Source organism: Channa argus, chromosome 10 (genome assembly GCF_033026475.1).
Source record: "Channa argus isolate prfri chromosome 10, Channa argus male v1.0, whole genome shotgun sequence".
In the NCBI taxonomy this organism is placed as follows: domain Eukaryota; kingdom Metazoa; phylum Chordata; class Actinopteri; order Anabantiformes; family Channidae; genus Channa; species Channa argus.
The window spans coordinates 6,727,183-6,753,345 of NC_090206.1; the positions used below are offsets into that span (position 1 = coordinate 6,727,183).

Below are 26,163 nucleotides of genomic sequence, written 5' to 3' on the forward strand. Positions count from 1 at the left end.
AGTGGGAGAGAGAGAGAATGGAAGAGAAAGAAGCACAGAAGCAAACAGAGAGTGAGTGAAGAAGGGAGGAAGAATTGTTTCCTTTCTCTGGATGCTACCACCACCAGCAGAGCAGCAGCAGTTCGGATCCAGACTAGATAGAGGTGACCAGGGCTGGGGGTGAAGGTGTGCGTGTGTGTGTGTGTGTGTGTGTGTGTGTGTGTTTCTGTGTGAGTGTCGTGCGTCTGGCAGAGAGACTGCGGGACCAGGAGAAAGGCTCACAACTTCCCTCCCCTCTGCGCCGCTCTGCCCTCTGTGTCGCCGCCGACTCTCTCTTCGTGTTTTTCCCCGGGACACAGGCATCTGGCGTGGTGAGATGTGAAGAGGCTTGAAGTATGGCAAGCAAAGATGGTTTCTGCCAAGAAGAAGGAGACGGTGACAGCGATGCGCCCCGCTTTTATTCGGACCCTCTTCTACTTTTTCTGTTTGGCGACTTGGTGAGTCCCCACGCAGCGTCTCTGTCCGTGGTGCTGAAACCTCCTGCTCGGCGCAAATCGACACTAATGCTGCTTCTCTTTTGATCACTCAACTTAAGCTTTCCGGGTTTTCTTTTTTTTTTCTTTCTAGTGTAAAGAAAATTTCTGGACAGACAAGGAAGGATGAAAAGATTTACCCGGAGAATTTTACTCGCATTTTGGACAGACTTCTGGACGGCTATGACAACAGGCTGCGACCAGGATTCGGGGGTTTGTATAAAATAACGCAAATTTTAGAAAGAGGGACATTTTATGTATATAAAATACCCACAGTAATCCAGTTGTAGGTCTGCAAGATTCAACTTCTTCTCAAAGTGATCTATTGAACTACTTTTGGTGCCAAAGGAGAGTAAATCTTCTTGATGCACCTCAAAGTGCGCTAAGACAGCAGGAAACTGACTACTGCGCACCAAACCCACTACACATGAAGTCAAATCCTGGAATATAACCCGTGATGATCAAGACACCTCAACAAAAACAAACCCTCATCCAAAAGACACAATAACAGACGTTTTATTTTACTTTTTGTGTAATAGGACAATAAAGGCTCAGTAAGGTGTAATAAGGTCGGTGTGCCCCACGCACAATAACTCAAGTCAATTAAGTTGCGGTACCTTTCTAATACTTTACAACGTCTCAATAAAAAAGGGAAGAAGGGAAATTATTATTTGTACTTTTTGGGCCATAGGAGCTGAAGAAACGCCACGAAGCAGCACACTAACTGTAAACCCAGCATTGACCACCAAATGCTCAAGCCAAGTCAGTTATAGCATGTGATAAAAAAGAAGACAAAAAGAAATAAACTCACACATGTGCTTTAAAGGATGTAAGAATGATTAGATCTCAGTTTGGAAAACAAACATATAACATAAGAGATGTTAAAAAAATCAGAAAAAAAAAAAGAGAAAACAACAGAAGAAGGCTTATTCTTTCAGGACATGTAATACATCATAGCAGTATTATCCTGGTGTTGCAGACCTGACCCTGTGAGGCATTTGCCTTTTGAAGGGAGGGATCTATAAGCCCATACGTTTTAAGCGTTAAAAGTTATATAACTGTGTATATGTTGCGGTGAACACACTTCATGCACAGTTTAAGTGCTGGATTCAGACACAAATGTGTTTTTTCAGTACATCATGTCTGCAGACATGTTGTTAGGATCCAGCTTTATTCTAAATGAGAAGCAGCCTGACAACACTTAGGTTCAGACATCCAGACAAACTGAAATTAAAAAAAAAAAGGAAACAGGTTTCTAATCTATCTATATATTTATACTTCCTTTAACTTACAGCTGTCTGTTTTATTGGCTCCTATAGGACCTGTGACTGAGGTCAAGACTGACATTTATGTGACAAGTTTTGGGCCTGTCTCAGATGTTGAAATGGTATGTACTTCATTTAAACCCAGTTTAAAACATCTGTTTTAGCCATACATCATGCTCAATGTTCACCCCACTTTGCCCTAAATCTGGACGTTTAAAAACAGAGGATAAAGAGATAAATGTGCATGCTCACACTGCAGCATTGCTGTAGCCCCTTTTCTGTGGAAAACAAGCAGTTTTCATCTTACTGCTCAAGTTTAATGCAGAAAATCAAGAAGCAATATCAGCCCACCTACCAACCCACCAACCTCATATGCTGTTCTTGTTTTGTCAACTTCCCTGTCTTAGGAGTACACAATGGACGTGTTCTTTCGTCAGACGTGGGTGGACCGGAGGTTGATGTATGAGGGCCCAGTAGAGATTTTAAGGCTAAACAACCTCATGGTGACGAAAGTGTGGACACCGGACACCTTTTTCAGGAACGGCAAAAAGTCTGTGGCTCACAACATGACAGCCCCAAACAAGCTGTTCCGCATCATGAAGAATGGCACCATTCTCTACACCATGAGGTACTGTGGTACTGTACACATCCATCCATCTCTGTGTATAATCTCCTAACAGCAGCTTATAGTATCCACTTCAGTAAGGTCTAGTGTGCATGTTTTGTTCCTTTTACATGTCCTCATTCATGGTGGTCTCATGGACATTTTAAAGAAACTTGTGTCACTGTTTGTGCTGATTAAACACAACGGAGGATGAGAAAAGACAGACTTTTTTAATTTTGCGCAGTCAAGCAGATTTCCTGTGAAATGAAACCCAGGCCCACAGTGTATGTGTATATGTCCTTTGCCTTATGGTTAGGGTCAAAGAGTTTGGCATAAGTAATTCCCTGACCTTGTCAAATGTTCACTGTTGTGCCTTTATAGCAGAAATATTTATAGGAGGTGGAAACCAAATGCTATGATTGCTCTACTAGAGTTTTAAAACATTTAGCACACTGTGTAAATGTTACCAGATCCATAAGAAATGGCATAAAGTCAAATCATGCTAAGTTGATGGTAACTCATTTGTCAAAACAATGATGACATTTGTGGATTTGACTTTTGATGGAGCATCTCTTCTCTATGCAACAGGTTGACCATAAGTGCAGAGTGTCCCATGAAGCTTGTGGACTTTCCAATGGATGGACATGCATGCCCCCTCAAGTTTGGAAGCTGTAAGTCCAATGTGTGTGTGTGTGAGTGCCGTGTGTAATAATTCGGATTGTTTCCATTCGCAAAAACAGTCAGCATTTAATTTTACACTAATTTACAACCCCAATAAAAAAAAGTTGCCATGATGTGTAATGAATGCAATGAATGCAAAGTTCCACTATGAACACTGATGCTGAGTGAAGGCTTCATTGTTCTCAGTGAAGAATGACATAAGTCATTGTTTACTTTTGTGTCTGACAAAGTTCTTAGCTCCATTTCCATAACATACAGAATCCATTACAATACCAAACAGACAAGAGTCACGTCATTTAGCTTTAGGTTAGAAGAAATAACCACCAGGTCTTCCTTTTCATCTGTTACAGACTTATTCACCTTCCCAAAAATACTTGTAGCACAATCTTTTTCAAATGTATCATGGAATAAAGGCAAAAACCGAAAGCATTTTTGAAGCAGCCTGTTAGCACAATCTAAAAACTGGAAACAGGTGGAAGCAGCTTGTCATTTGTTGTTTTTACATTTTATGTTTATGTCATGATGCAGCCTGGTAATCAGTGAGTCTTACTGATTCTATACAGCACATTTTTTCCCATTTTCATTTTTGAGTTAAGCTGAGAGAACCATTTTTTGGTTACTGTCCCTGTAGTTAAGTGTTTTATTGTATGCCAGTTGTATTTGTTTTTATTTAATGTGCATTTTAATGTTTTTATTTCAAGCTTAATTTATTATGTTCACGTTTTGAAATGTGTTACAGAAACGAAGTCATTGTTTTCGTCCACTCATGTCCCAAATACATGAGACAAATTTAGTTTTCTTGTGAGTTACTTGTAAATGATGCTGCCTCGTTGTAATGTAATGCGATCTAGAACTCTCCTGTGACACATCATCAAGGGGCACAAAATGTAAAAATCCACGTGGATGCTGGTTGGGGCTACCGGTACTTTTCAGCAGTGGGTTTATTTGTTAATAGAAATTTAGAAGTGAATCAAAGACAAAGCATGAATATAATGAATAATAGATGAATGAAATATTACGGGAAGTTCCTTTGAAATTAACAACCAAATTCCAAAGAAGCTGGGATGATGTGTAAAACTCAAAGTGCAATGATTTGCAAATCTCATCAACCCATATTTTATTCACAAAAGAACGTAAACATTTTACCATTTCATGGAAAATATTAGCTCATTTTCAATTTGATGGCAGCAAGGAAGATGTTACGAAGTCTGTAACAGATGAAAAGGTAGACGTGGTTGTTATTTGTTTCAACCTACAGCTAAACGACATTACTCTTGTCTGTTTGCCATTGAAATGGATTCTGTGCTGCCAAGAGGAGCAGGAGCTAAGAACTTTGTCAGACACAAAACTGAAATCTAAAACTAAATAATGAATGATGTCATTCTTCAATGTGAACAACGAAGCCTTAACTCAGCATCAGTGTTCATAGCGGGAGTACTGGTCAGCAGAAATGAATCTCAAATGAAGGAGTTTCTCAAACAGAGCAGCTCCACCTTATCAGGGAAGAGCAGCGATTTGAAGATTACATCAGCAAGAGAAAGGAAACAAAAAGAGCAGTTTGTCTTTATATTCCCCCAGCACAGTGACATTGCAGAGGACAAACTCAATTGCTTAGCTATTGTCCTCCTTCTCCCCTCCTCCTCATCCTCCTCGTTCCACCATCCTGCTCTGGTCAGGAGGAAGCAGCCGTGGCTCAGATCTGGCCTGAAGTGAAGGAAAGGTCAAAATCCTTTTCTGTGCCTCAGGGTAGCACAGACCTATGCAGCTATTTTCCATAGTTTGTGTGTGTGTTTGTGTGCATATGTTAATTTTCTCTCTGTCTGCCCTGACTTCCCGTACTTCTCTATCACTCCTTCGCTTTCTCTTTCCCTCTCGTTGCCTCCTGTTCTGCGTCTCCATCTGGACTTGAGTGCACAGGCATTGCGTTCCACGCCATGACCCACCAGAGTCATTTCATTTTGGCGGCACAGGTGGTCTCCTGCCAATGTGTAGTCCCATAGGGAGTGGCAGGCTCAGACAACTGGCACTTTGTTGTGCAATACTGACTAGTGAACCCCACCAATGAACATACAACAAGGCTCTGTGAGGACGTAAAAGAGTCTTTTATGATTTACGGTCAGATGTCAACATGATGCATTAGTGAGTGAAATATGACAGCTGGGACTTTGACCCCATCACATGGCATTGCTTTCAGTGGATAAACAGAATAACTGGATTTCAAAGGGTGGATTGAATGTTACATGTCATATTCTGTATGTTAAGCCATATATTTGTATCACTAAATGACAGATACGAGCTGGTCACCATTGTTAAAGATCCTCTTTGTGGCAATCCACTTCAAAAAGAGATACACTGCACTGTAGAATAGTGAATTACTCCATAGTGTCCCTACTTTTGAATAGAGGTAACGGGTTAAATGACCTTAACGAGCTTGTGGGCCTTAAATTTAATAAGTGAGAGCTTGGTTGGCTTGGCTCGGTGCAGTGGAGAGGTGACGGAATTTCTTTCTCATTATTAATTTATTGACAACTGAAAACTGTTTTTTGTATGAATATCTCAATGCCTGCAGATCCTCTCAGCTCTAGTGGCATTTTAGCACCTTTCAGCTCATTGTTTTGGTTTTGTAGCCTCAAACTTCAGTGTTGTAAACCCCAGTTATTAAAAATATGTTGAATGAAAAATTCTTTGTTCAATGAAAAAAGTCTATGACCTGCTTCTGAAATCTAAAGAGCAAAGATCTGGTCCATAAAAAAGTAAAACATTGAGGTGAATGATGTGGTGAGGTGAAAGATGCTTCCAAAATATTTGAACAACATTAATCTTTCAAATGTGTAGCTATCTAAAGTAACCTTATCACATCATGTTTCTACTAGATGCAATTGTGGACAATGACATGCACCTGCTTTAAATATCAGCATGATAGCATTCAAATTTCAGTGTAGCCGAAATATCTTAAAAGCTACATTAACATCGAAAGTAATAAATGTGTATTTTGGCTCAAATATTTTCCAGTATCAGCTGTGAAATTCACATTTGAAAAACAATGAAATAAAGATGAATGTTTTGGTCATAGGACCATCAACAGCACAATTTACAAAACATGAAATCGTGACAACTTAAAATAGGAAAAAAAACTTAAATGTCCAATCAGGGGAAAACTGGCAGAAAGTTCTTTCCAGTAACTTATCATTTAATTGTTGTTATCAAGCAAGCGAACAAATAAATCTGAATGAATACAGCCGCAGGAAACAAAATAATGACACGGCTTGCGATTTCTTAGTTCTCTGGATAAACATACAAGGTGATGTGCACCTACACTGTATGTTCATGAGCATGTTCGATAAAAACATGAAAGAGCTGTTTGCATTTTTTTAGCGTAAGAATATTGTGTTTGCTGGTATTTGTGACACTGGTGAAGATCAGATCACATTTTATGACCAAATTATGCAGAAAACAGTGCCATTACTTCTTCTCGTGACTGTATATTGTAGGGGTAAAGTGTATGTCAACCCAAAACGTAAATTCAGCAAAGTGGAAATCAGTCCTTTTTGAAAGCTTGACTTCCATGCAAACACACACACACCTACATGCACACTGCCGTATTTTGCGGTAAATGACTCACATAGGTGTGGCTTTGCTGTGTGCCCACAGATGCCTATCCTAAGACAGAGATGATCTATACATGGACCAAAGGGCCTCAGCATTCAGTGGAGGTCCCCCCCGAGTCCTCCAGCCTCGTTCAGTATGATCTCATCGGACAGACGGTCTCCAGTGAAACTGTCAAATCCATTACAGGTGAGACTTGCTCATCCCTCATCCCTTAACTATTGACATTGGAGAACTTATATGGAAGACTTGTTATGATTTTCTTTTGCACAATCCAAATAATTTTTTTAATGCAAAGACAAGATGATCAGGGTTAGTGTATCTGCTAGGCCTACACTGTATCTTTTAGCTTTGCGGCTTGCAGACACGATAGTCAGTCTACTGGACCAGGCCTAGTACCAGCCTCAATAAATCAAACACTGTAAACCTCATGAGTTGAGGCGCTTCACTTGAATAGATTTTAGCACCAGTGGGTTGGAATGGATGGTGGCATGGGTACATTTGGGTGAAAATGGACGAGGAATTCCTGAAAAGTGGATGAAAAACTGACATATAAAACCTAATGTGACATCTGTCTTATGCTATACGTATTAACTGAAATTTGTTGGCCTGCACCTTTAAATTCTTTATTAACCAAACTAATTCAGTTCTGTTGATCCTCCAGGTGAATATGTGGTGATGACGGTGTACTTTCATTTGAAACGTAAAATGGGCTACTTCATGATTCAGACGTATATCCCCTGCATAATGACAGTAATCCTCTCCCAAGTGTCCTTCTGGATAAATAAAGAATCCGTCCCAGCACGCACAGTCTTCGGTATGTACTGTAGACCTCACACATCCTTCATCCTTTACAGCCTGTCTGCTGCTGTCTGTGTATTTATTTGATGTCTGCATACCAACATTCTGCACAACAACGCAATGTTAACTTCTGTGTGGTGAATACGGGGCCTGTTAAGACCAGCTATTTTTTTTTATCTAAAGATTTGTACATCTGCAAATTCACTGATACTAGTTTTAAAACTTGTTTGTAATGCAGCCTTAGGGAAAAACACTTTATAAAAGCATCTTCTAAGTAAAAAGCATTAAGCAAAGACCAGATATTGACAAAAAGGGTTTTAGCATAAAAGGCGGATGATCCCAAATTTCTTGTCATAGCACTTCTGCATTTTTGTACCATGTTGCAGTGGTGTTATTAGCCACTGTTTAATAATGTAAGAGATAGTTTCTAATCACATAACAATCTTCTACCCTGACATTTAGGTGTTGGTCTGTTTGCAAGGGATATGAAGACTGGGTTACAATCACTTTAGTCTCTGTAAGCTTAGTTGGTAGATGTCAAGTGAGCTGGGGTGTCCTGCTCTGGTGCAGGATCTTGAGATGCTGTGAGGCTGACAGCCTCCACAGTGAGACACCCTAGTTGTATGTTCTCAGCTGCCTTAGCAATGTTAGTCTTGTTAGTCATTGTGTGTAGCGTCACGGCTGGAGTCACCTCTGGAACACCAACCTAGCTTTTGTTGGTCCTTCCAAATCTTCTGATTGTTAAAACAAAACCTTACCACTATGGATACTGCAGATTAACAGCCACTGTGGTAGAAAAAAAGAATAAAGAAAATAGATCTTCCAAAAAATATCTAGATATATATACTACAGAAACATTCAGAGTCATTTTATAAGCAGTTGTAGAACTTCCTGGAAAAAGAAGATTTGGCTTTGATATAGAGAAGGGGGCAAGGGTCAGAGTCACGTTACCGCAGTTTTTGATTGTTTTACATTATGTAACTTGACACATGTAAAAGTTGTTTTTAAAAGCAGTGCTCAAAATCTATACTTTCCACTGAAATCCTTCCCCATACGGTATATCTTCTGCATCCCAACCCAATCCTCTACCCAACAAGCCCCATTAAAAAAGGAACCAGGAACATTCACTTTAAATATGCAAGATCTGATGTGTGCGTGTAGGGGATTTGTGGTTGTTTCAATGCACTTTTGACAGAGCTGTGCTGAGCAACAAAAATATAGTAGTTACATATAGAAGACTAATAGACTATAAGACTTGTTTACTGTTTTTTGGTAGCTGGTGTAAATGCTGCTCAGCTGCCAGGCAAACGTTACCTTAAAGCTACAATATTTGCTCAAGTCTCCGTCTCCCTGCTCCACTACACTCTGCTATACTCCACAGTGCTATCAAATTTAAATATATTAGAATGATCCATAACATTGAGCAGAAACAATCACATCTATCTATTTGATTATAAATTTAATTAGGTTGAACTTGCTTTTATTGCTTTTTACAAGCAGGTAAGTCAGTGTCTTAACAAATGACACTCTAACCTGTGGGCAGGAGAAACTAGGAATCAAACCACTAACCCTGTGTTTCATTGACTGCACTACCAAGTTATCCACAGTGGCCCATTCAGTGCTGTTCAGGGAGCCTCAGTCACAGGAAGCTTTGATAGCTGCATCTGTCCTCATTACCACACATTGAGTTTGGAGCATATTACAAGTAAACAAAAACATTTCCTTTTACTTTGAATCTCTTCTGTTTGGTCACTTCATAGGCCAGTTATTACTAGTTATTACTTACTAGTTACTTCATCTTTATCATCATTATCATACCCCAAAATCAATTTCTTAATGAGCTATATTCTCTCTTCAATGAAAGAAACAAATATCAATAGTTAAAACCATTAAAAAGTATTATAATTTGATTCAAAAGTTAATTCAAAAAGCTTTGTTCTAAGATCAAAGGTCATGGTTCTTATAGATAAAAATTTTCTAGAATGGAATTACATCAATGCATTACCACTAATCCACCCACAATTAATTTATGGGGCCAGTCCAAAAAATTGAACACATTCCTTAGTTTCATCGTTTGCATCGTCACTACACTTTGTCTTTGCAGGGCAGTCCTGTAGCCCCCAAAAGGTAATTGTCTGTGTCAGATGCATTCTCACTAGCTGCAAATACTTCAGATGGTTTAGGGGCGAGGTGGTGCCTGGGTAGAGCATGCAGGAGGCAAAAAAATTACACAAGTCTTTACAACACGTTTCATGCAATGCATGACAGAAAGGTCATGAACTTGCTGTGAAGTGTCCTGACAATCATCTGCACTATTCACATATCACATATGACAGTAGGGAGCTGACAGGGTGAAGTCCACGTAATGTTCAGGCCAAATAGTTTGGACATTTGTGTTCTCACATACAGCTTTTCTGGCTCATGTCTAGATCAGTTTAGGATTGCAGAGCATTACACAGAGGAAGAGCAATTTATAATTTTATGAGAAGTTGCTATATTATCCATGCATTAACCTGCACTATATTTCCACTTTACTATTGCTTTCACTTATTGGCCTGTGACTCATTTGTACTCTCACATGGTTTCCTTTAAAGGATGGACCCCATTGCAAAAAGAAGGGAGTGGGTAGCAAGTGTGCTTTATTGAGAGACACAAGAACATTTAAAAAAAATCACAACAGAAACTGGACATGGACAAGGCAGAGAAAACTAGGTAAACTCGAGGGAAGGGAACTGGAAAATCTAAACATGAACAAGGGGAACTGCAAGAGACCATACACGTGGGGGCTGTAAGAAGACAGACTAAACTGCTAAAACTAGTCTTTGAGTCTGGGCATTGTTTTATTATTAAGGGGCATCTCACTCTTATTATAGTTATTAGAGCACATACCTCCACTTGTGTTAATGGAAAGTCATTTACAGATAATAACACTGATACTTGTCCCTCAGTTGAAAGTGGTTCTCGGAGATTGCGTTGTGGGAAGAGATAATTATACCTTCTAACCAGAAAAGAGGCAGAAACAAAGCAGTTTCACTGATCATTAATGAGCAGAACAGCTACAGTATGTGACAGGTCAACTGTATGTGATGGCTTGCAGGTGGGGGTTGTCAAGTCCATGATGTTGCCAAAGGGTTCTGCTTGTCCACAAAATAAATGTCATTTTTTGACTCTGGTTGCTTTGGTTGATGTGTTTATTTAAATAATCTTTGTGCAAATTTATAAATGGTTAATTCATTAATTACTAAAGATTTAGAGTTAAAGGTTAAAAGATGTTACTATAATTTGTTTTTGGCTGACACACACACACACTGCAGTGGGACCAAATTAATTTGTTCCCTCATGTTTCTGCTGTTGGAAATACAGTTTGAGTGTTAAGTCTAGTTGCTGAGCTGAAAAATCCTGGGTGACCCTCTGTCGAAAAGTCTCTCAGAGTATATAAAACACTGCGGGATCAATGCTGGTTTCTTGCAGTGGCGAATGTGTTTGACAGTCACAGCTGCACTGCCCCCACCTCCCCACCTCACACTGTCCAGCCTGACAGGAGCGACACAGCAGCACTATTGTTGTATCAGTGGAGTCTCTGAGGCAGCAGATTTCCGCTGTTATCCTCTGCACTGAATGTGTGTGTGGGGCTGTCATGGGTGGGTTGGAGGTGGGTAGGAAGGAGGGTGGTCAGTGCTTGGATTTCTCCTCTTCCTCCCTGCAATCAACCACTGTTTTGACTTCCTGCCCCTGTGACTCAGCCACAGTGTCCTGTTATTGGTGTGGAAGAAGCAGTTTGTCAGGAGTGGATAGAGGATCCATGTCAGAATGTGCTGCTTTCAGATAAATGGGCCAAAGTACAAGGCAGATTTTTATATTCTTGATTGCTTTCAATAACATGATTGGTGTTTACCAATGTTTGCCTGGAATGAAAGTGTACAGGTGTTAATTTGCACAAGAAACATGAATTCATGGGATCATATTTTAGAACTTAACCAAATTTGCTTGTTTGCTCTCCATGCATAAGAAGATCGATAGCAGCCTCAGGTCTCTGTGTTGTATAAATGGAGAAAATGTAGTGTATACATAAATGGAAACATGAGACACCTAGGTTAGCATAAAGACTGGAAGCAAGGGGACACGGTTAGCAGTCAGTACATGATCAGTAAGAAAAAATAACACTGTAAAACCTTTAAATAAAAAACTTTGCACACGAGCACCGATTGGGTCATGAAATGTGTTTTTAACTATTAATATAGTTAAAAACACATGGTATTTGTACATCCCCAATTCCAAAAAGATGTGAAGATGTATAGAACAGAAATAAAAACAGAATGCAATGATTTGCAAAAAACGATAGCAGATGTTGAAACATCAGCATCTCGTAGAAAATATTAGCTCATTTTGGAGTTGGGGCTGTAATTGAAGTATATGAATCAGGCTCAAATAAAATACTTACAATTATAACTTGTTTTAGAAAACTAGACAATTATGATTGAGGCAGTAAGATAAAAAGTAGTTTGTAAATAAGGGTCCAGTACATATGGTACACAGCAATGGAAATAAGTCACAGCACAGTCTGACCACCTTGTTCTTAATTTTCAATATAAAAATAAATAATGTAGTTTAACTTATTGCCAAATATTATTGCTCCGTGTTTAAGAAATTTCAATATAAAGAGGTGCTTGAATCTTTAGGTAACCCTTCAAGCCACAGGCACACAGCAGCAACGACTTCTACTTCACCACATGTTTTAATATTGTAAGGACACAGAAAATAAGGGCAACTTGAGGGTGAGTGCATGAGTTTTACAATATGCTCCTGGCAGGGATGTGTATACATCACTGCAGCAGCTCAGCATGGCTACGCTGATGTAGAAAACAAATCCACCTTCATTAAATGCACTGTTATGAAAGGTCATTATCATTTGAGAAGGAAAAACTGAAACAAACTAAAATATTCTTATAAAATATTGTTTGAATACCATATTCCACAAATGTCTGCGTTTGTGTATTATGAAATGCAAAAAAAGGTATAATGAAAGGATGAGAAAACATTTTCATACACTCCTTGAACCTTTTTTGTTACTGCTGACGATAAACAATATTTGCACTGGCTAAATGTAAAGTAGTAGCTGAAATATTATTTATTGTTTGTTTAGGGTTAAGTTAAGTTAAGGCATCATCCTCTTACACTGGAATAGCATGTAGGGGAATGCAGACATTGAGTCTAACTCCAACATGATAATTCACATTCAGCAAGTACAAGAGAGAGATGAAATTTATAAATATTCTAATTTCTTTATGAAATGAAATGTGTATTTTCCTAATTATGTATTTAGGGTAGCTCAGAAAATTCACAAATATAAAAAGAGTATATACATGTATATACCATCGTATACCATCGTTCATAAATCAGGAAACAAAGAAAGATAACTTTACATATGCAGTCTATGCAATATAACCATCAACCGTCTCAGTTTTGCTTTCTTTTAGATGTTAATACTGTCAGTCTATGCCCTTAAGCCACAGTTCACCTATCAATATCATCCAGCTGATGACATTTGATTGACAGGTAATTACATGGCGGTCACGTCCAGGCACAGGGGATGTATTTATGTTAGGCAAAGTCTCTGCAGCACAGATTGTTCCCGATCTACAACATTAATGGGATTTTCTCCAAATCACATTACTACTATTGGATAGTAATACTAAGGACATGTGGGGAGCGACATGCTTATACAATAACTTAATGTTATTGTAGGAAGCACCTTGTGTGCTGAATAGATTGTCTCTTGTTTTTATTTTATTTTGGTTTTCCGTCTCGTCAGCGTAGCAATGAGTGAAGGGCGACCATTAAAAATCCTGTCCTGGGTCAGACTCAGTCGATGTGTTTTTCAGAACTGTCTGGAATAAAACTTTCAGAGAGATCCCAGTTGCTGCATTGGAGTAAATTTTACTTGATGCAATGCAGACGGTTGTATACCATGTTTTAAAATACGTCGGACTTTGACAAACTCTTACTGCATTTGAACGCATCTCAGTGAAAAAGCAGTAAATAAAAAAAGCAGGTAGCTATTGTGATAAGTTACCGCTTTGTAGTTGAGCTAAAACAGTTTACCTCCCCTTTACACTTTGTCTTGGTCTTTACTAACGCCTGAGTGAAATATCTGCCAGTTTGGCTTCTACCTGCCGATGTCTGCACCAGCTACTTTCCGACTTTGTGCGTTGTTAGGTGCTGAGGCAGGTGTTTTCCGAGACAAATGTTTGATCAACCAGCGCGAACTACCGACCTAGTACCAAATGACAGCAACAAGCTGCAGTCACATATTTTCCTCAGAGGTTGGTAGAGATCAAAACAGAGCTGAAAGACAGGGAAGGTCAAACTAACACAATGGGTTTTTACATTGCCCTCAATAAACAAAATTATTGGATGTGTACTGTAAATACTGTGTTTTCTTTCTGTACATCTTCTGTTTCAGAGACCTAAATATACTTGGTTCATTATCTCTCTGCACTCAGTTAATGAAATATGCTGATGAGGACAACAAAATATGCATGGACTATTGAGCACTGTAGTGATCAACAACACTATCCATTTGGCAGTGACAGGAAGAAAATCTTTTCCTAATTGTTTCTTTCTAGTGTTTAATTCTGAAAATTAGAAATGTTCAGACTTGACCTGAATCAAACTTAGAAACCTTAAACATGTGGCTGCATAAGAAATAACTAAGACTTATGCTATGTGCAGTTTTATACGTTGGTTTCTTCGTCATTGCAGGTATAACCACTGTCCTGACCATGACGACACTCAGTATCAGTGCTCGCCACTCCCTCCCCAAGGTCTCCTACGCCACCGCAATGGACTGGTTCATTGCTGTCTGCTTTGCCTTTGTCTTCTCTGCCCTCATTGAGTTTGCCGCTGTCAACTACTTCACCCAAGCACAGATCGAGCGCGCCAAAAAGAAGCCGGCCAAATGTCCCCCGGTGCCCCAGACCACGCCTGTCAAGGTCAAGGACATGGAGGAAGTGCTGCAGGTGATTTCTGTTTTCCTTCAAGTAGCTGTGGCAAATGATGTGCTAGCGCTTTACTTCAAGGATCACTTACACAGCAGGCCTCTTGTTATGTGCTTACTGTATCTGGCCCTTAGCCTAGATGGGTGAATGGCCAAGAGTGGGCCTGCCTAAGGATTGTCAGCTGTGGTACGACTCATTAGACACGAGAGGATTTGAAATGGAGAAAGTAGACAAAAACAGGAGTGATATAAAGCATGTATGTAAGATAATTGACTTTGATTGGGTCATCAAATGATTCTAGCATTAAATAGCATGGGCAATTTTAGCATCACAAATATGAATGTAATAAGACTTACGGTAAATCCCAGATCCCAGACTAAAGGTAGCAAATGCAGATCCACAGCTCCATACCAACAACAACAAACAAACACATCCCACAATTTATGTAACAAGTCTGTTCAAAACTCTAACAACAAAAATAGGAAATGATTACTTGATTACAAAGATAAGCGCTCTGCAAAAACTCCCCAAATCCCCCAAAATGCCAAATGTATAAATATAACAACTAATTTCAACTCCAAGCTTTGAGAAGATTGAAATAATGAATGAAAGTAAAATAACTCAGCTTCACCATAGAACCATAGACCAGATGTTTGTGGCTGATCATGAGGTGTTTCTTAATGATAGTGTTTGCAGAAATTATTACATAAAATGATTCCACAAATAAAATGACACAATCTGACACTTCTGCATCACAAATCGAACTAAATCACAATTGCACCGTGATATCTAACATACGGATCGAATCAGCCTTCATGAATATGCCATGAAGCTATTTTAGAGCTGTGAGTCAGACATGATGAATATGCTACAAGTCACTGCTCATGTAACTGAAACAATGTACAGTATTTATGGGGCTGTATAAACACAGTTCTACTTTGACAGGAAGTGTTGTTCTTCTGAAAGGATAAAAGTAAATATATAGGTCCACTAAGCTGACACAACCCAGCAATGCATATGTCAGTTTTGCACTAAATGCTTTTAGTTGCCCTCTCCAGTCCAAATCCCAATGTGGCATAATCACGCCTGAATGTAGTGTAGTGACAACGACACTTCAGTGGATTAGCAGGTTGCCATGGCAACACAGCCTGGGTATAGGTTTCAGAAAAGCTCTCACAGTTGGGGGAAAATTGAAACCGTTTCCTCGAGAACAGGCCCGGTTGGTACTACCAGGGAGTGTGTGGCACCAGGGTGAGGGTGTGCTGATGGTTCTGGCCTCTCAGCTTTAACCTCTTCTATGTTCAAATGCAAACTATGGCATCCACACACACACACACACACACACACACACACACACTGGATCTTTTGACTTTCCAAGGGTTGGATTATTCCTGCAAGTACCTTAGTATCAGCATCATAGTCTCCCTGGTTGAAAACATCAACTCTCATAGGATAAGCTCCTTTGATGCTACTCTGCATTACTGCCCCGATGCAGTGCTACCTACTTGTCTTAAGCTTGTGTGAAATGAGTGAAATCCTGGTAAATCTGTATTGCACACACACTCTTATCTGCCTGCTTCCACATGATGGCCTTCTGTGTCAGGGGGCCATCAGCAGATCAATATGTTGCATGGCCTGCTTTTTAGAAAAGAAACACGAGAGAGCTTCAAACTGCTAAAAGCGAATTCAAACACAAGGGAAGCAGGAGTAATGACAACATTATTTACACTACAAATTCTGCAGATTCCTATATTGTTTACTGTGGAGACTAAATAACTCGGATTTTTTTAAAAAAAAACCTTCTTTGAATTCGATATATATTTGATATATATTTGATTTTGAACTAAAAAGGATTAAAAAGTCACTGAAACTATATTCACACACATACAGTCAAATATTTACCTTCCTAAATTTTTTGAAACTAATGCTGACATCAATATTTGCATTTAAACCGGGATTTGCTCCAGATTTGCTTTGTATACAGTTTTGAACCATTCCTTTTACTTCTGCTTATCTGTTTTTTGTTTTAAAGACTAAAAACATATTCCTGCATTGTTATTATGTCTGTTTTTAGAGCCCTATTCATATGAATACATATGGAATAATCATAGACTGCATATACCTGGTGGTATACATCTGACAGCATGATGACAGGTCTGCAGCGACTCACTGCCATGTGCAGAAAGCATTTCGATACTTGTTGATCGTGGCCAACATTACATTTTTCCTATGCTGACACCTGTCCGCCACAACAATAAAACCACTGGGTGGTAATAATGTTGTCAGTGCTTTCGGTAATGGGCCTGATATTGTTGCCATGCTGTGCTTGGATCTCAGCCATTTGTTTCTGTTTCTTAGTCATCAAACTGTATTTCCTAGTATCTGTCAGGCTGTAACACCTTCACCTTAACCTTCATCGATATATCATTATTGTTGTTTTCTGTCTCATAGCAAAATCCTGATAGCAACGGTAACCTGAGAAAGCGGATGAATTATATTTCCCAAGAGCCGAGCAGTCACCAGAGAGCCCAGTCTACTACCAATATTTCAGGCGTAGGAAGAGTGAGGCCACTGCGTCCGTTAGCCAGCGGCACAAACGGCAGCTCCTCTACTCTCTGTCCCTCGAGCCCCAAGTCTGAGAGCCTGCTCAGCGTGGCCTCCTCCTCTGCCCAGCTGGTTAGGAGTACGCCCCAGGCAGCAGCTTCCACGCCAGACGTGATGGCTGGGACGCCGTGCAAGCAGAACACGAGCTCCTCTTCTCTGCAGCATCTGCTGGTTCCCAAGCTGGAGCGTATCCAGATGATGGGAAACAAGTTGGAGCCTAGGCAGACGCCGTGCTCCCAGCCCACCACTGCTGGTATGGGTGGAACCAGCAAAATTGACAAGTATGCGCGGATCCTGTTCCCAGTGTCCTTTGGTGCATTCAACATGGTCTACTGGGTGGTTTACTTATCCAAGGAAACAATGGTTGCTAAAGGTGTGTAGACTTTGGTGGTAAGAGCGAACATCAGTGCTTTTTACCAGATGGGGCGCAAATAAGGATTAAGGGAGTTTGAAAAACAATAACAGGAAACTCTTCATGCCAAACAGATGAACAAATTGTGCCGACTAAGCACTTCCATATATTTTTCTTCCCAACGTCTTTGAACAGCAAGCATGGGAACAAAGCAACCAAATTAGAAATTACTGACTCAACATGAGAATGAACACCTGCACTCTGGAATATGCTACTGTCCTCTTTATATGATACATCTGACTATAAAGGTCCTCATCGGTTTTAACTGCCTCATGATCCCTAGTTGGCCTGCAGTCAAGATAAAGCATGGGAGTTTTTCATTTTTCCTATTTTTGTATCCTGTCACTGGCAGATGTGTGTACCGCTGTCCTGAAATGAACTGCACCAACACTATGTAAATATATGCATTCAATAGGACAAACAGATTTATATTTAATCATTATACTGCCTTCCATTTTAATATTTGGACTTGTCTTCATGCCAGTGGGCTGGGTAATGCAAAGTTAAATTATAAAAACTCTTAGAGGATTCAATAGACTTTTACTTTAATTTGAAAAACTATAGCTCTTGAAAACTGGCCAAATGATGGTCCAACTAAAATGAAATAGATCCTGATCCTGAAAGCAGAGGGGAGCTTTGGCTGGGACCTGATCAGCCAGGAAAAGCTTCTCTTGTAACAAAGCAAAGCATATTTCAAATACAGGATGGATTAACTAATCTGGAAATATTAAAGATGAGACTGACGAGGAGATCAGTTGGGTTGAAAGAAGTAAAAATATTAATTCATATAACAGTAGAATTTAAGCTTCTTTCCTGCTATACTAGAGGCCCCATAGCCCAGACAAAGATTGTACAGTTGTTAATAATAGAGGCATAGCATGAACATAGAAGGTACAGAATGAAAAGGCATTTGTTAGGCCACAGCAGCCATAATACAGTGAGTTGGTTGTATGTTTAGGGACATTTTGGAATGTACAATAAAAGAAAATGTGACTGAACAGATCAACGGCAGCTGCACTGGAGACACACCGGAGCCGATCGTTGTCATCCACCTTCTTAAACTGTGGCTAACAGATGTGACGAAGAATCAATCGTTCTGTATGCTTTCACCTTTAACAACTGTTAGACCTTTCCTGCTGCATTTCATTGTGTTAGACCTCCTCATGTGGGGCTGGAGAAGGTTTAATGAGCTGAGCCTGAACAGTGTGGAAGCCTGATCACACCTGGCATTGTTTGAACAAAGGCCGAACAACAGGCACTATTTGTTGAAACTCAAATTAGATCAACGTGGAATATCCCATTATGTTGTTTCCTCCTCTTTATTTGGTAGGAAATCCTACATTTAGCTGATGTTCTGCTCAATCGGCTGCTATTTATTGTGCCAGCCGAATTAGGGCTAATGTCATTTAATGATGCTTCAATATATGACCAACAAACACATTTCCTATTAAAAGCCTGAGTGCAGCAGCTCCCTTCCTGTTTAAGAAATAGTTTTTTAACATTTTACAAAAGACTTCTGCTGAAAGAGAGAGAAGAAGATCGACACTTCCGTGACGCCTGTACACTTAACATAAAGCAACAGCCATTATCCGCATACTAAGTTTAGCATGTGGGATGAGAACGTGTTGTTGGATGTCTACAATGTTTGTGCAGCGAAAACAGCTTTTTTGTGCATTTTGCTCCGACACAACACTAAGGCAATTTCTTCTTCTCTGTTGATTCTCTGTCCATACAAAGATTTTGTTTTTTGCTGCATTTCCATAAATGGCCTCTGGTGGCAAATCGGAAAAAAACCCATAACCATAAACCATAAAAACCACCTGGATGTTTATAAGTAGAACAGTTTTGTACTTTTGTAATGATTCTCTATAGGAAAAATGCTTATTGGGGAGAAATTTAGTAACACGGTTACACCACTAAGCCCAAAGTGCTTCAAAGCCCTGCAATGTTCCTGGAAGCTTGTTCTTGGTTTTTTTTCTGTGGCAAAGTAGTGCGTCAAAGTTGTTTTTGCATTTCATTGTTAACTTAGGTGACCCCAAACAGCTGATTGGCAGCTTGCAGAGCCCGATAAACAACCGCTGATTGAGACAAGCTTTAAAGAGTAAAATGTGCTTCAGGTCTCGTTTATGTGTGTGTAGCAAAAGCCATGCAGACAGCTGGGTTGATTATTACAGGAGCAACTGAGTGATTTAAATAATAGTAAGAAATAATAGGAATGACAGGAAATAGGTAGGAGAAGGTAAAAGCTGTAAAGCTCACTAATTGTCTTATTTTCGAATTTATGCGAAGCCATTCCAAAACTATATCAAAATGACAGATTGTGATTCTACGAGAAAGTTTCTGCTTGTTTCCTGGCGTGGTGATGGCAGCAGTAGCAAGGTCAGCTGTTTTGTTCCATTCTAGAGTGGTATCAATCTTCTCATACAACTCTTTATTAAACCAAGTGTTCTTGCCAAACTTTTACTTTTTTTTTTCATTATTATTAATATCCTCTTTGGACGTAATAGACCTGACATGCCATATAGTCTGAGGCAAAACTTCAATTTTTTTCCACCCGATGCATTCATGTATTGTGGTCATACTAATGTCGACAATGTTAAGAACACCCACTGAGAATGAATAGTAGGACCTTGAGCCATTTCACACTCTGATGACCTCCCAGAGGAAATGAACGATACAGCTGATAATTGAATCACTGAAGGACATCATGACTTAGATGTGACCCAACGTGACGTCAGAAAATTGTCCTCTGTGCTCTCTCTTGTTTTGTAAGTCTAGGCTTTATTGTCGTTGAGGGACACTTGTCTGGACAACGTATCATTTTCGGTGATTACTTGCTATAAATAACGGAGTAGACTTAAGACCAGAAACAATTAGGCTACAAATTAGAGTTTGTTAAATCTCCTCAGTTTATTTGTAGTCCAGCAGAATCATGGCTTTTAAAACTTACACATAACTGACCATAAATTCTAAATGAAAACATTTTCGGTATGTTTTGACGGAGGAAATCACAGAAATCCGAAACTAAAAAAGAACATATTTCCTCATGGCCTCATTTTCTTCCTCATTATTCAGTGGAGACCGTTTGTAGGTTAAAGACTCGGTGGAGGAGCTGCCCTCCGCTGTACACCCCTGCAGAGAGAGATATCATACAGACTCGGTGCATGTGGAGATTCATGTTCTAGCAGGTGCCTTTTTTCTTGCTTTAATACCCATATCACTCATGGTTGTTGGTCCTCGTTGACCGGTTAGTCTAACATGAGTGATGATGCTGCCACAGTGGTGAGAAACACACAGGCTGATGGACAGATCAAGAAGCCCGACGCCACTCAGCTCTGCTAAATGCAGTCATGTGTGAAATTGATTTTGCCATTATTACCTTCTTGCCGGTTCCTCACTCTCCTCCTTCTCTCCGACTCTCACAACAACGTACCAAATATATCTCGTCATAAAAATACATGATGCCCATTTCCTAATGAGAACCTTGTCAACAACAGATTGATGTTAAGTATTTATGTGCTGCAGATCTGCTGCTTTGTGTGCATGATTGACAGAGCTGCCAATGCCAGACTGTGGCTTTTCTGTGGCTTGTTTCCCCCCCACACACATGGTGTTCTGGGTGTCAGACAGATAGATCAACATGCTCCACATGCTCCCTTTGCCATTTCGTAGGTTGACACAGAGCAAGTTTACGTTTAACTGTAAGTCAACCTCTTAAATTATCATTGTTACTTCAGCTGTATAAATAATTATAGAATTTTTTTTAAAAGTTAGAAAGTGCAGATGCCACTGTGAAAAATGGGGCATCCATTTTGGTTTTAGAACATGTTCATGTAAAATATGGAATAACACTCCCTCTAGTGGCTCAACTGAGCCCTTTTATTTAAAAAATGATCCAACGCTTTGAACTCACATCCTATCCTGCCTTTTATCAATGTTACAGTATTAATTTACATTAAAGAGGACAGTTTCCATCTGCATCAGCCTTCCTTGAATGGCAGAATGGCCACCAAAATTATTTATTACTCTATGTCAATATCTTACAAGGTATAAATGTGTCCTACATTTTATAATATATGACTGTAGGATATGTCCCATTTTCTTCATATAAACTAAAGTGGCAAAATTCACAGTCACGGCTCCCAGTCTAACTGAAAATTTCCTTTTGTTTTTATTGTTTTACTTTTGTTTTCTGCCAAGTATAGCCAAGTCTTCATTACTGAAACTGTGCAGCATGCAAAGAAGGTCTGACCTTGTGTTTCAGGAAATATACTGTACAGTACAATAAATCCAATACTATTCCGTCCTACTAGAACAAATGTATTGATTCAGTTTTACATGTGAGGACCGTGTGGAAAAATGTACTGCCTGAGATTTGACTGTAAATTATTAAGTAAAAAGAATCAATGCAGCTAGCACAATATGCCAGTCTTTATCCCCCTTTAACGGAAAGGTGGATTTAATACTGAAACGACTCAAGTTGATAATGACTCAGTACTGACAGCAAGAAATGTGCCATGTGCTTTGTATTTTTAAAACAAGGTAGAAAATGGTCCAAAACATGCCATAAATTGTGTGTTCGCTCTAAGACACATGGCTGATGCACTGTGGTGTGATATGCTGAATCTTGGAGGGACGGACCACTAGAGGGAGCAAACTGCCATGGTTTCCTTCTGAATCCAAATGACAAGGGAATCAGTAAAATATGACCATTACAGTCTGATTTACAATCTTTTTATTAATTGGAAAAGAAAAAGATCTGGAGATAGCATTATAAGTAGATACAGGGCCTCCAGCTAAATAAAGTACTGGTTCGTAAAAACTAATTATTTTATTAATTTCATGATCACCTCTCAAGAGAATAACACTGTAACAATGTAGGTCTGTTCTCCATATTATGATTCTTATCATCACTCATCTGTCTTCACAGATGAGAGTCCCTTTGGTTAAAGCTTGCTTGTGAATGGGGACCAGACAGTGATTTGCTGCTTTTGCAACCGAGAGAAACAGGCAAATTGTTACAGATACTGTGTATTTGTGTGTGACTCCAGAGTTTCCTTTCCAGCTACAAGTGTCAGGAGGAGGTTTAGTTTTAACCTAGTTGTGCCGACAAAATGTGGCTAATTCCACTGTTTTATCACACAATTCTATTTAGATTTAAATTGATCTTTTCTGATGTGGATTCAAGAGGTTTCATCAGTTCTTACATAAACATGCTGCAGGATTCAAGCATTCCTTTTCCATCATGTAAGAATTTTCTACACATATTTTTAATTTCCTATGAAGAGGTACTATCAGACCCTTTGGTTGTACTAATATCTAAAAAAAACCATGGAGTGCAGTGGCAGGTGATTTGAAAATTAAAATGGTCTATAGATCCTATCTTCTGTGAGAATATCCATCCTATAATCTTTGAGCTAAGTAATCTTTCATTTATTAGTTATTTTCCAGTGCAACATTTTCAATGAACACTATTAAATCAAAAGGTTCCTGCTCCATGTTTTAATGTAAATTGGCAAGAAGTGTACTTTTTTACTACATTCCACATGCAGGTGACATAGATCATACTGTAAATGAAACTAATATTTCTTTTTATTAGTTTTTATTTGTGTCAGTAAATGTTGATGATTAGCCAGTAGCACAATTATACAGGTGGAAATTTACCAGATGCACAACAAAGGTTTTTGGTTTTATAGCATGACTGATTTTAAATATGTTTACCATATACAGTTAACATTAAAAGCACGCTTGGAAACATCTCTCAGCTGGCAACAAGCTATTCAGTCGAAACGATGTAATGAGTAGCTGACTACAGCTGAATATACTTAGTGATTACATTTTTCCGTCAATGGATTTTTTCTTCCCTGATGGCACGAGCCTATTTCAAAATGACAATGGCAGGATTTATTAGGCTCAACTTCTGAAAGAAGGGTTCAGAGTGCATGAGACGTCTCTTCACACATGGCTTGGCCACCTTATCTCCATCAAAAGTCTTTGAAATCTGATGAAGAAAACCTTGCACAGTGGTCTGACTCTCCCACCACCAACAGAAGATGAAGAATGAATGCAACATTTAGAAAATAAACGTTGTGACATGGCATAGGCTTTTCCAATATGTGCTGTAATTGAAGCTAAAGGTGGTCCAATGAAATATTAGCGTGTGACCTTTTTTGGGCTGGGCAATGTATTTTGTTAAATGTAAAAGGGTCAAACATATTCATGTCACCAGTGTTACCTGTGTTAGCTGTTAGATTAGGTAAATATTCTGAAGACAACAGGAGTGAAAACTGCTAAATCATAATTAGTATAAACTGGGAATAAGACAGAGATGAAGAGGAATGACTGGAATTGTCTTTTAAGTTGTACTGCAATAATTTGTTTTTGTTTTTTGTTTTACTCTGTATAATAGTTGGTATCGTTCTAGTTGTTATGTCCCTAAAATGAAAGATACTTTAAACATGCACTGCGGAATAGTCTGCAGCATTAATATTTTTATCTGTATTATCACTTTGGCCCACTGAAACATGTGCTGACAATTTTTTTATTTTTTTTTTACAGTAATATCTTCCTACACAAAACAAAGCGTATATTGTTGTGTATAAGCTTTGCTTTTCATGCTGAATAATGCTGCTTTATCAGCACTGTTACAGTCTGAATGGCATAATGTAAAACAGCCAATCTACAACTCCCAAATGTGACAGTGTGCTGTAGAAACCAGGTGTGAGAGCCCACGATTTGGCTCACTGCTGTTTGTACACAGGCTCAGCAGTTAAATTTAGCTGTGGATAATAAAGGCATTAGGGGAAATAAGAGAAACTCTGAAGGTAGAGATGACAGATGCAATATGACCAGCAAAACATGGAGGACTGTTGGATTGCACTAGATTTAGTTTCCTTGGTAACCTGAGGGAAATTAGCCACAACCCATGTAGAAAACTCCCGCTTCATAAATAGCACTGCCAAGGTCACAGCCTTTTAATTTTTCCAAGCAAAGTGTGCCCATGATTCATCAGTTAAGTTACATAAGCTGCAAAAAAGTGGCAAAAATAGGATGCAGAGCTATAACGTGAGCATTTTGTAACAGTGAGATCATCTGGCAGCCGATATCAAGAACCCTACGTGAACTTTTATTTGCCTCCATCTGTGAAGCTTGGGGTTTAGAGCTGATGGAATTTCTGTGATGCACCTGTCAATCAAACATTCAGGCATTTAGATTTCTGCTGATCAATTTCGGAGGTGTATTAATCCACATGTGATTTACTGTCATAGCTGCTGAAGATCTGTAAAAAGTGGAGTAGCAGAACCCATCACTTCCCTTAACGTGTTGGGACTGGGGGTCTGCACAGGAACATTAGGAAGAACATTATTGAAGATAATTTAAACTAATGAGACATTTACTAATTTCCATTTAACGCTATCATCTGTTACTGTCGCGCTTTACAGCTGCTTTCATCGCTACATTTGCATGAGGATATTCTGCCTCCCTCAGTTTCATTTTCTTTATTTCATGTAATACTTTTATTCTATTGGACTATCCATTGAAAAAGGTGCTGTTGTAGGTCTGAAATGCATCTGCAGTTTTAATTGAAAATAAAATTCACCACATAATCAAGACCAGATTTATTATTATTATTTTTTTTTTTTTTCACCCACACTTTTGATATTTTTATGATTTTAACAGGAGACAGTACTTTGCTTGTACTGCCCCCTGTTTTATTACGCAAATGATGCTTTTACAAAAGGATCCTCTGGAACTTTTGCTAACAACATCATGGCTGCATCCCATTTAATTGTGCTTTCAGGTGTTATCATGTGAGGTCATTCTAACACTGTGACCACAGCCAACTGGCCCAAGCAGGCCCTCTCCCCAGACACACCAATTAAAATAGATTGTATTACCTGTAAAACAATGACTCCAGCTTTTTGTATTATCAGAATTTGAGCCATTCAACATGTTACTTGTAGGTAGGCCCAGAGGGAGAACACAAACAACACACTGGTCAGCACTGTATGTGATTAGTGTGAGTTCTACAGAGAAAGAGACGGCAGCTGTGTGTCAGCTGGCTCAGTACATGAATGTGTTGTGTGACAAAGGATTCTTTTAGGGTAACCTACCACTTTAAGAGTGTCAGAGCCCCTCGAGGAGGCTTCTCATCTTTTTCCTCTCACAGCATCTTTCTTCTGCCATGCATGACTTGTTGCCGAGGTAACAGGCCTGAGAATGGTTTAGCATTTTCAGCATCGCCTGGTGAAGCAGCTCATGCTGACATGCAACTGACAACAACACACTGTATGACTATTTACTCGCTTGACTGTCAACAACCACCTGGTGTTATATACTCTTAGAGTGTATCGGTAACGTTTTGTATACGGACGGACCCAAGTGAAGAGAGTTAACTGATAAACAGGTTTATTAATCGAGAAAACTAAATGACTAACATAAATTCACTCCTGAGAGGAGCTCGCAAGGAAGCTCAGGCAGCAAACATTAAACATGAGGATCTATGGGTGAGATAACAAAAACCAAATCAATAACAGAATAAACCAAACCTCGGATAGGGAGCAGGCAACAGAGTTTAAAAAAAACGGGAATCAGGAATCAGGAATCAGGAATCAGGAATCAGGAATCAGGAATCAGGAATCAGGAATCAGGAATCAGGAATCAGTTCAACCAGGGAGCA

The 26,163-nt window shown here is 39.3% G+C and overlaps 1 protein-coding gene across 3 annotated transcripts; it reads left to right on the plus strand.

Annotated features, from left to right (window-relative positions):
* Positions 1 to 25,950, plus strand: gabra4 (gamma-aminobutyric acid type A receptor subunit alpha4). Of its 3 annotated transcripts, XM_067519265.1 has the most exons (9): positions 5 to 476; positions 607 to 725; positions 1,832 to 1,899; positions 2,185 to 2,405; positions 2,970 to 3,052; positions 6,714 to 6,857; positions 7,333 to 7,485; positions 14,232 to 14,488; positions 16,919 to 25,950. In XM_067519265.1, exons 1-9 carry the CDS (start codon positions 388 to 390, stop codon positions 17,450 to 17,452), a joined length of 1,668 nt encoding a protein of 555 aa, XP_067375366.1. In that variant the 5' UTR covers positions 5 to 387; the 3' UTR covers positions 17,453 to 25,950. The 3 variants fall into 3 exon arrangements, with proteins under 3 accessions (XP_067375367.1, XP_067375366.1, XP_067375368.1); XM_067519266.1 differs by lacking the exon at positions 7,333 to 7,485 and having other exon boundaries at positions 1 to 476; XM_067519267.1 differs by lacking the exons at positions 5 to 476; positions 1,832 to 1,899 and having other exon boundaries at positions 603 to 725.
* The last annotated feature ends 213 nt before the right edge of the window (positions 25,951 to 26,163 follow it).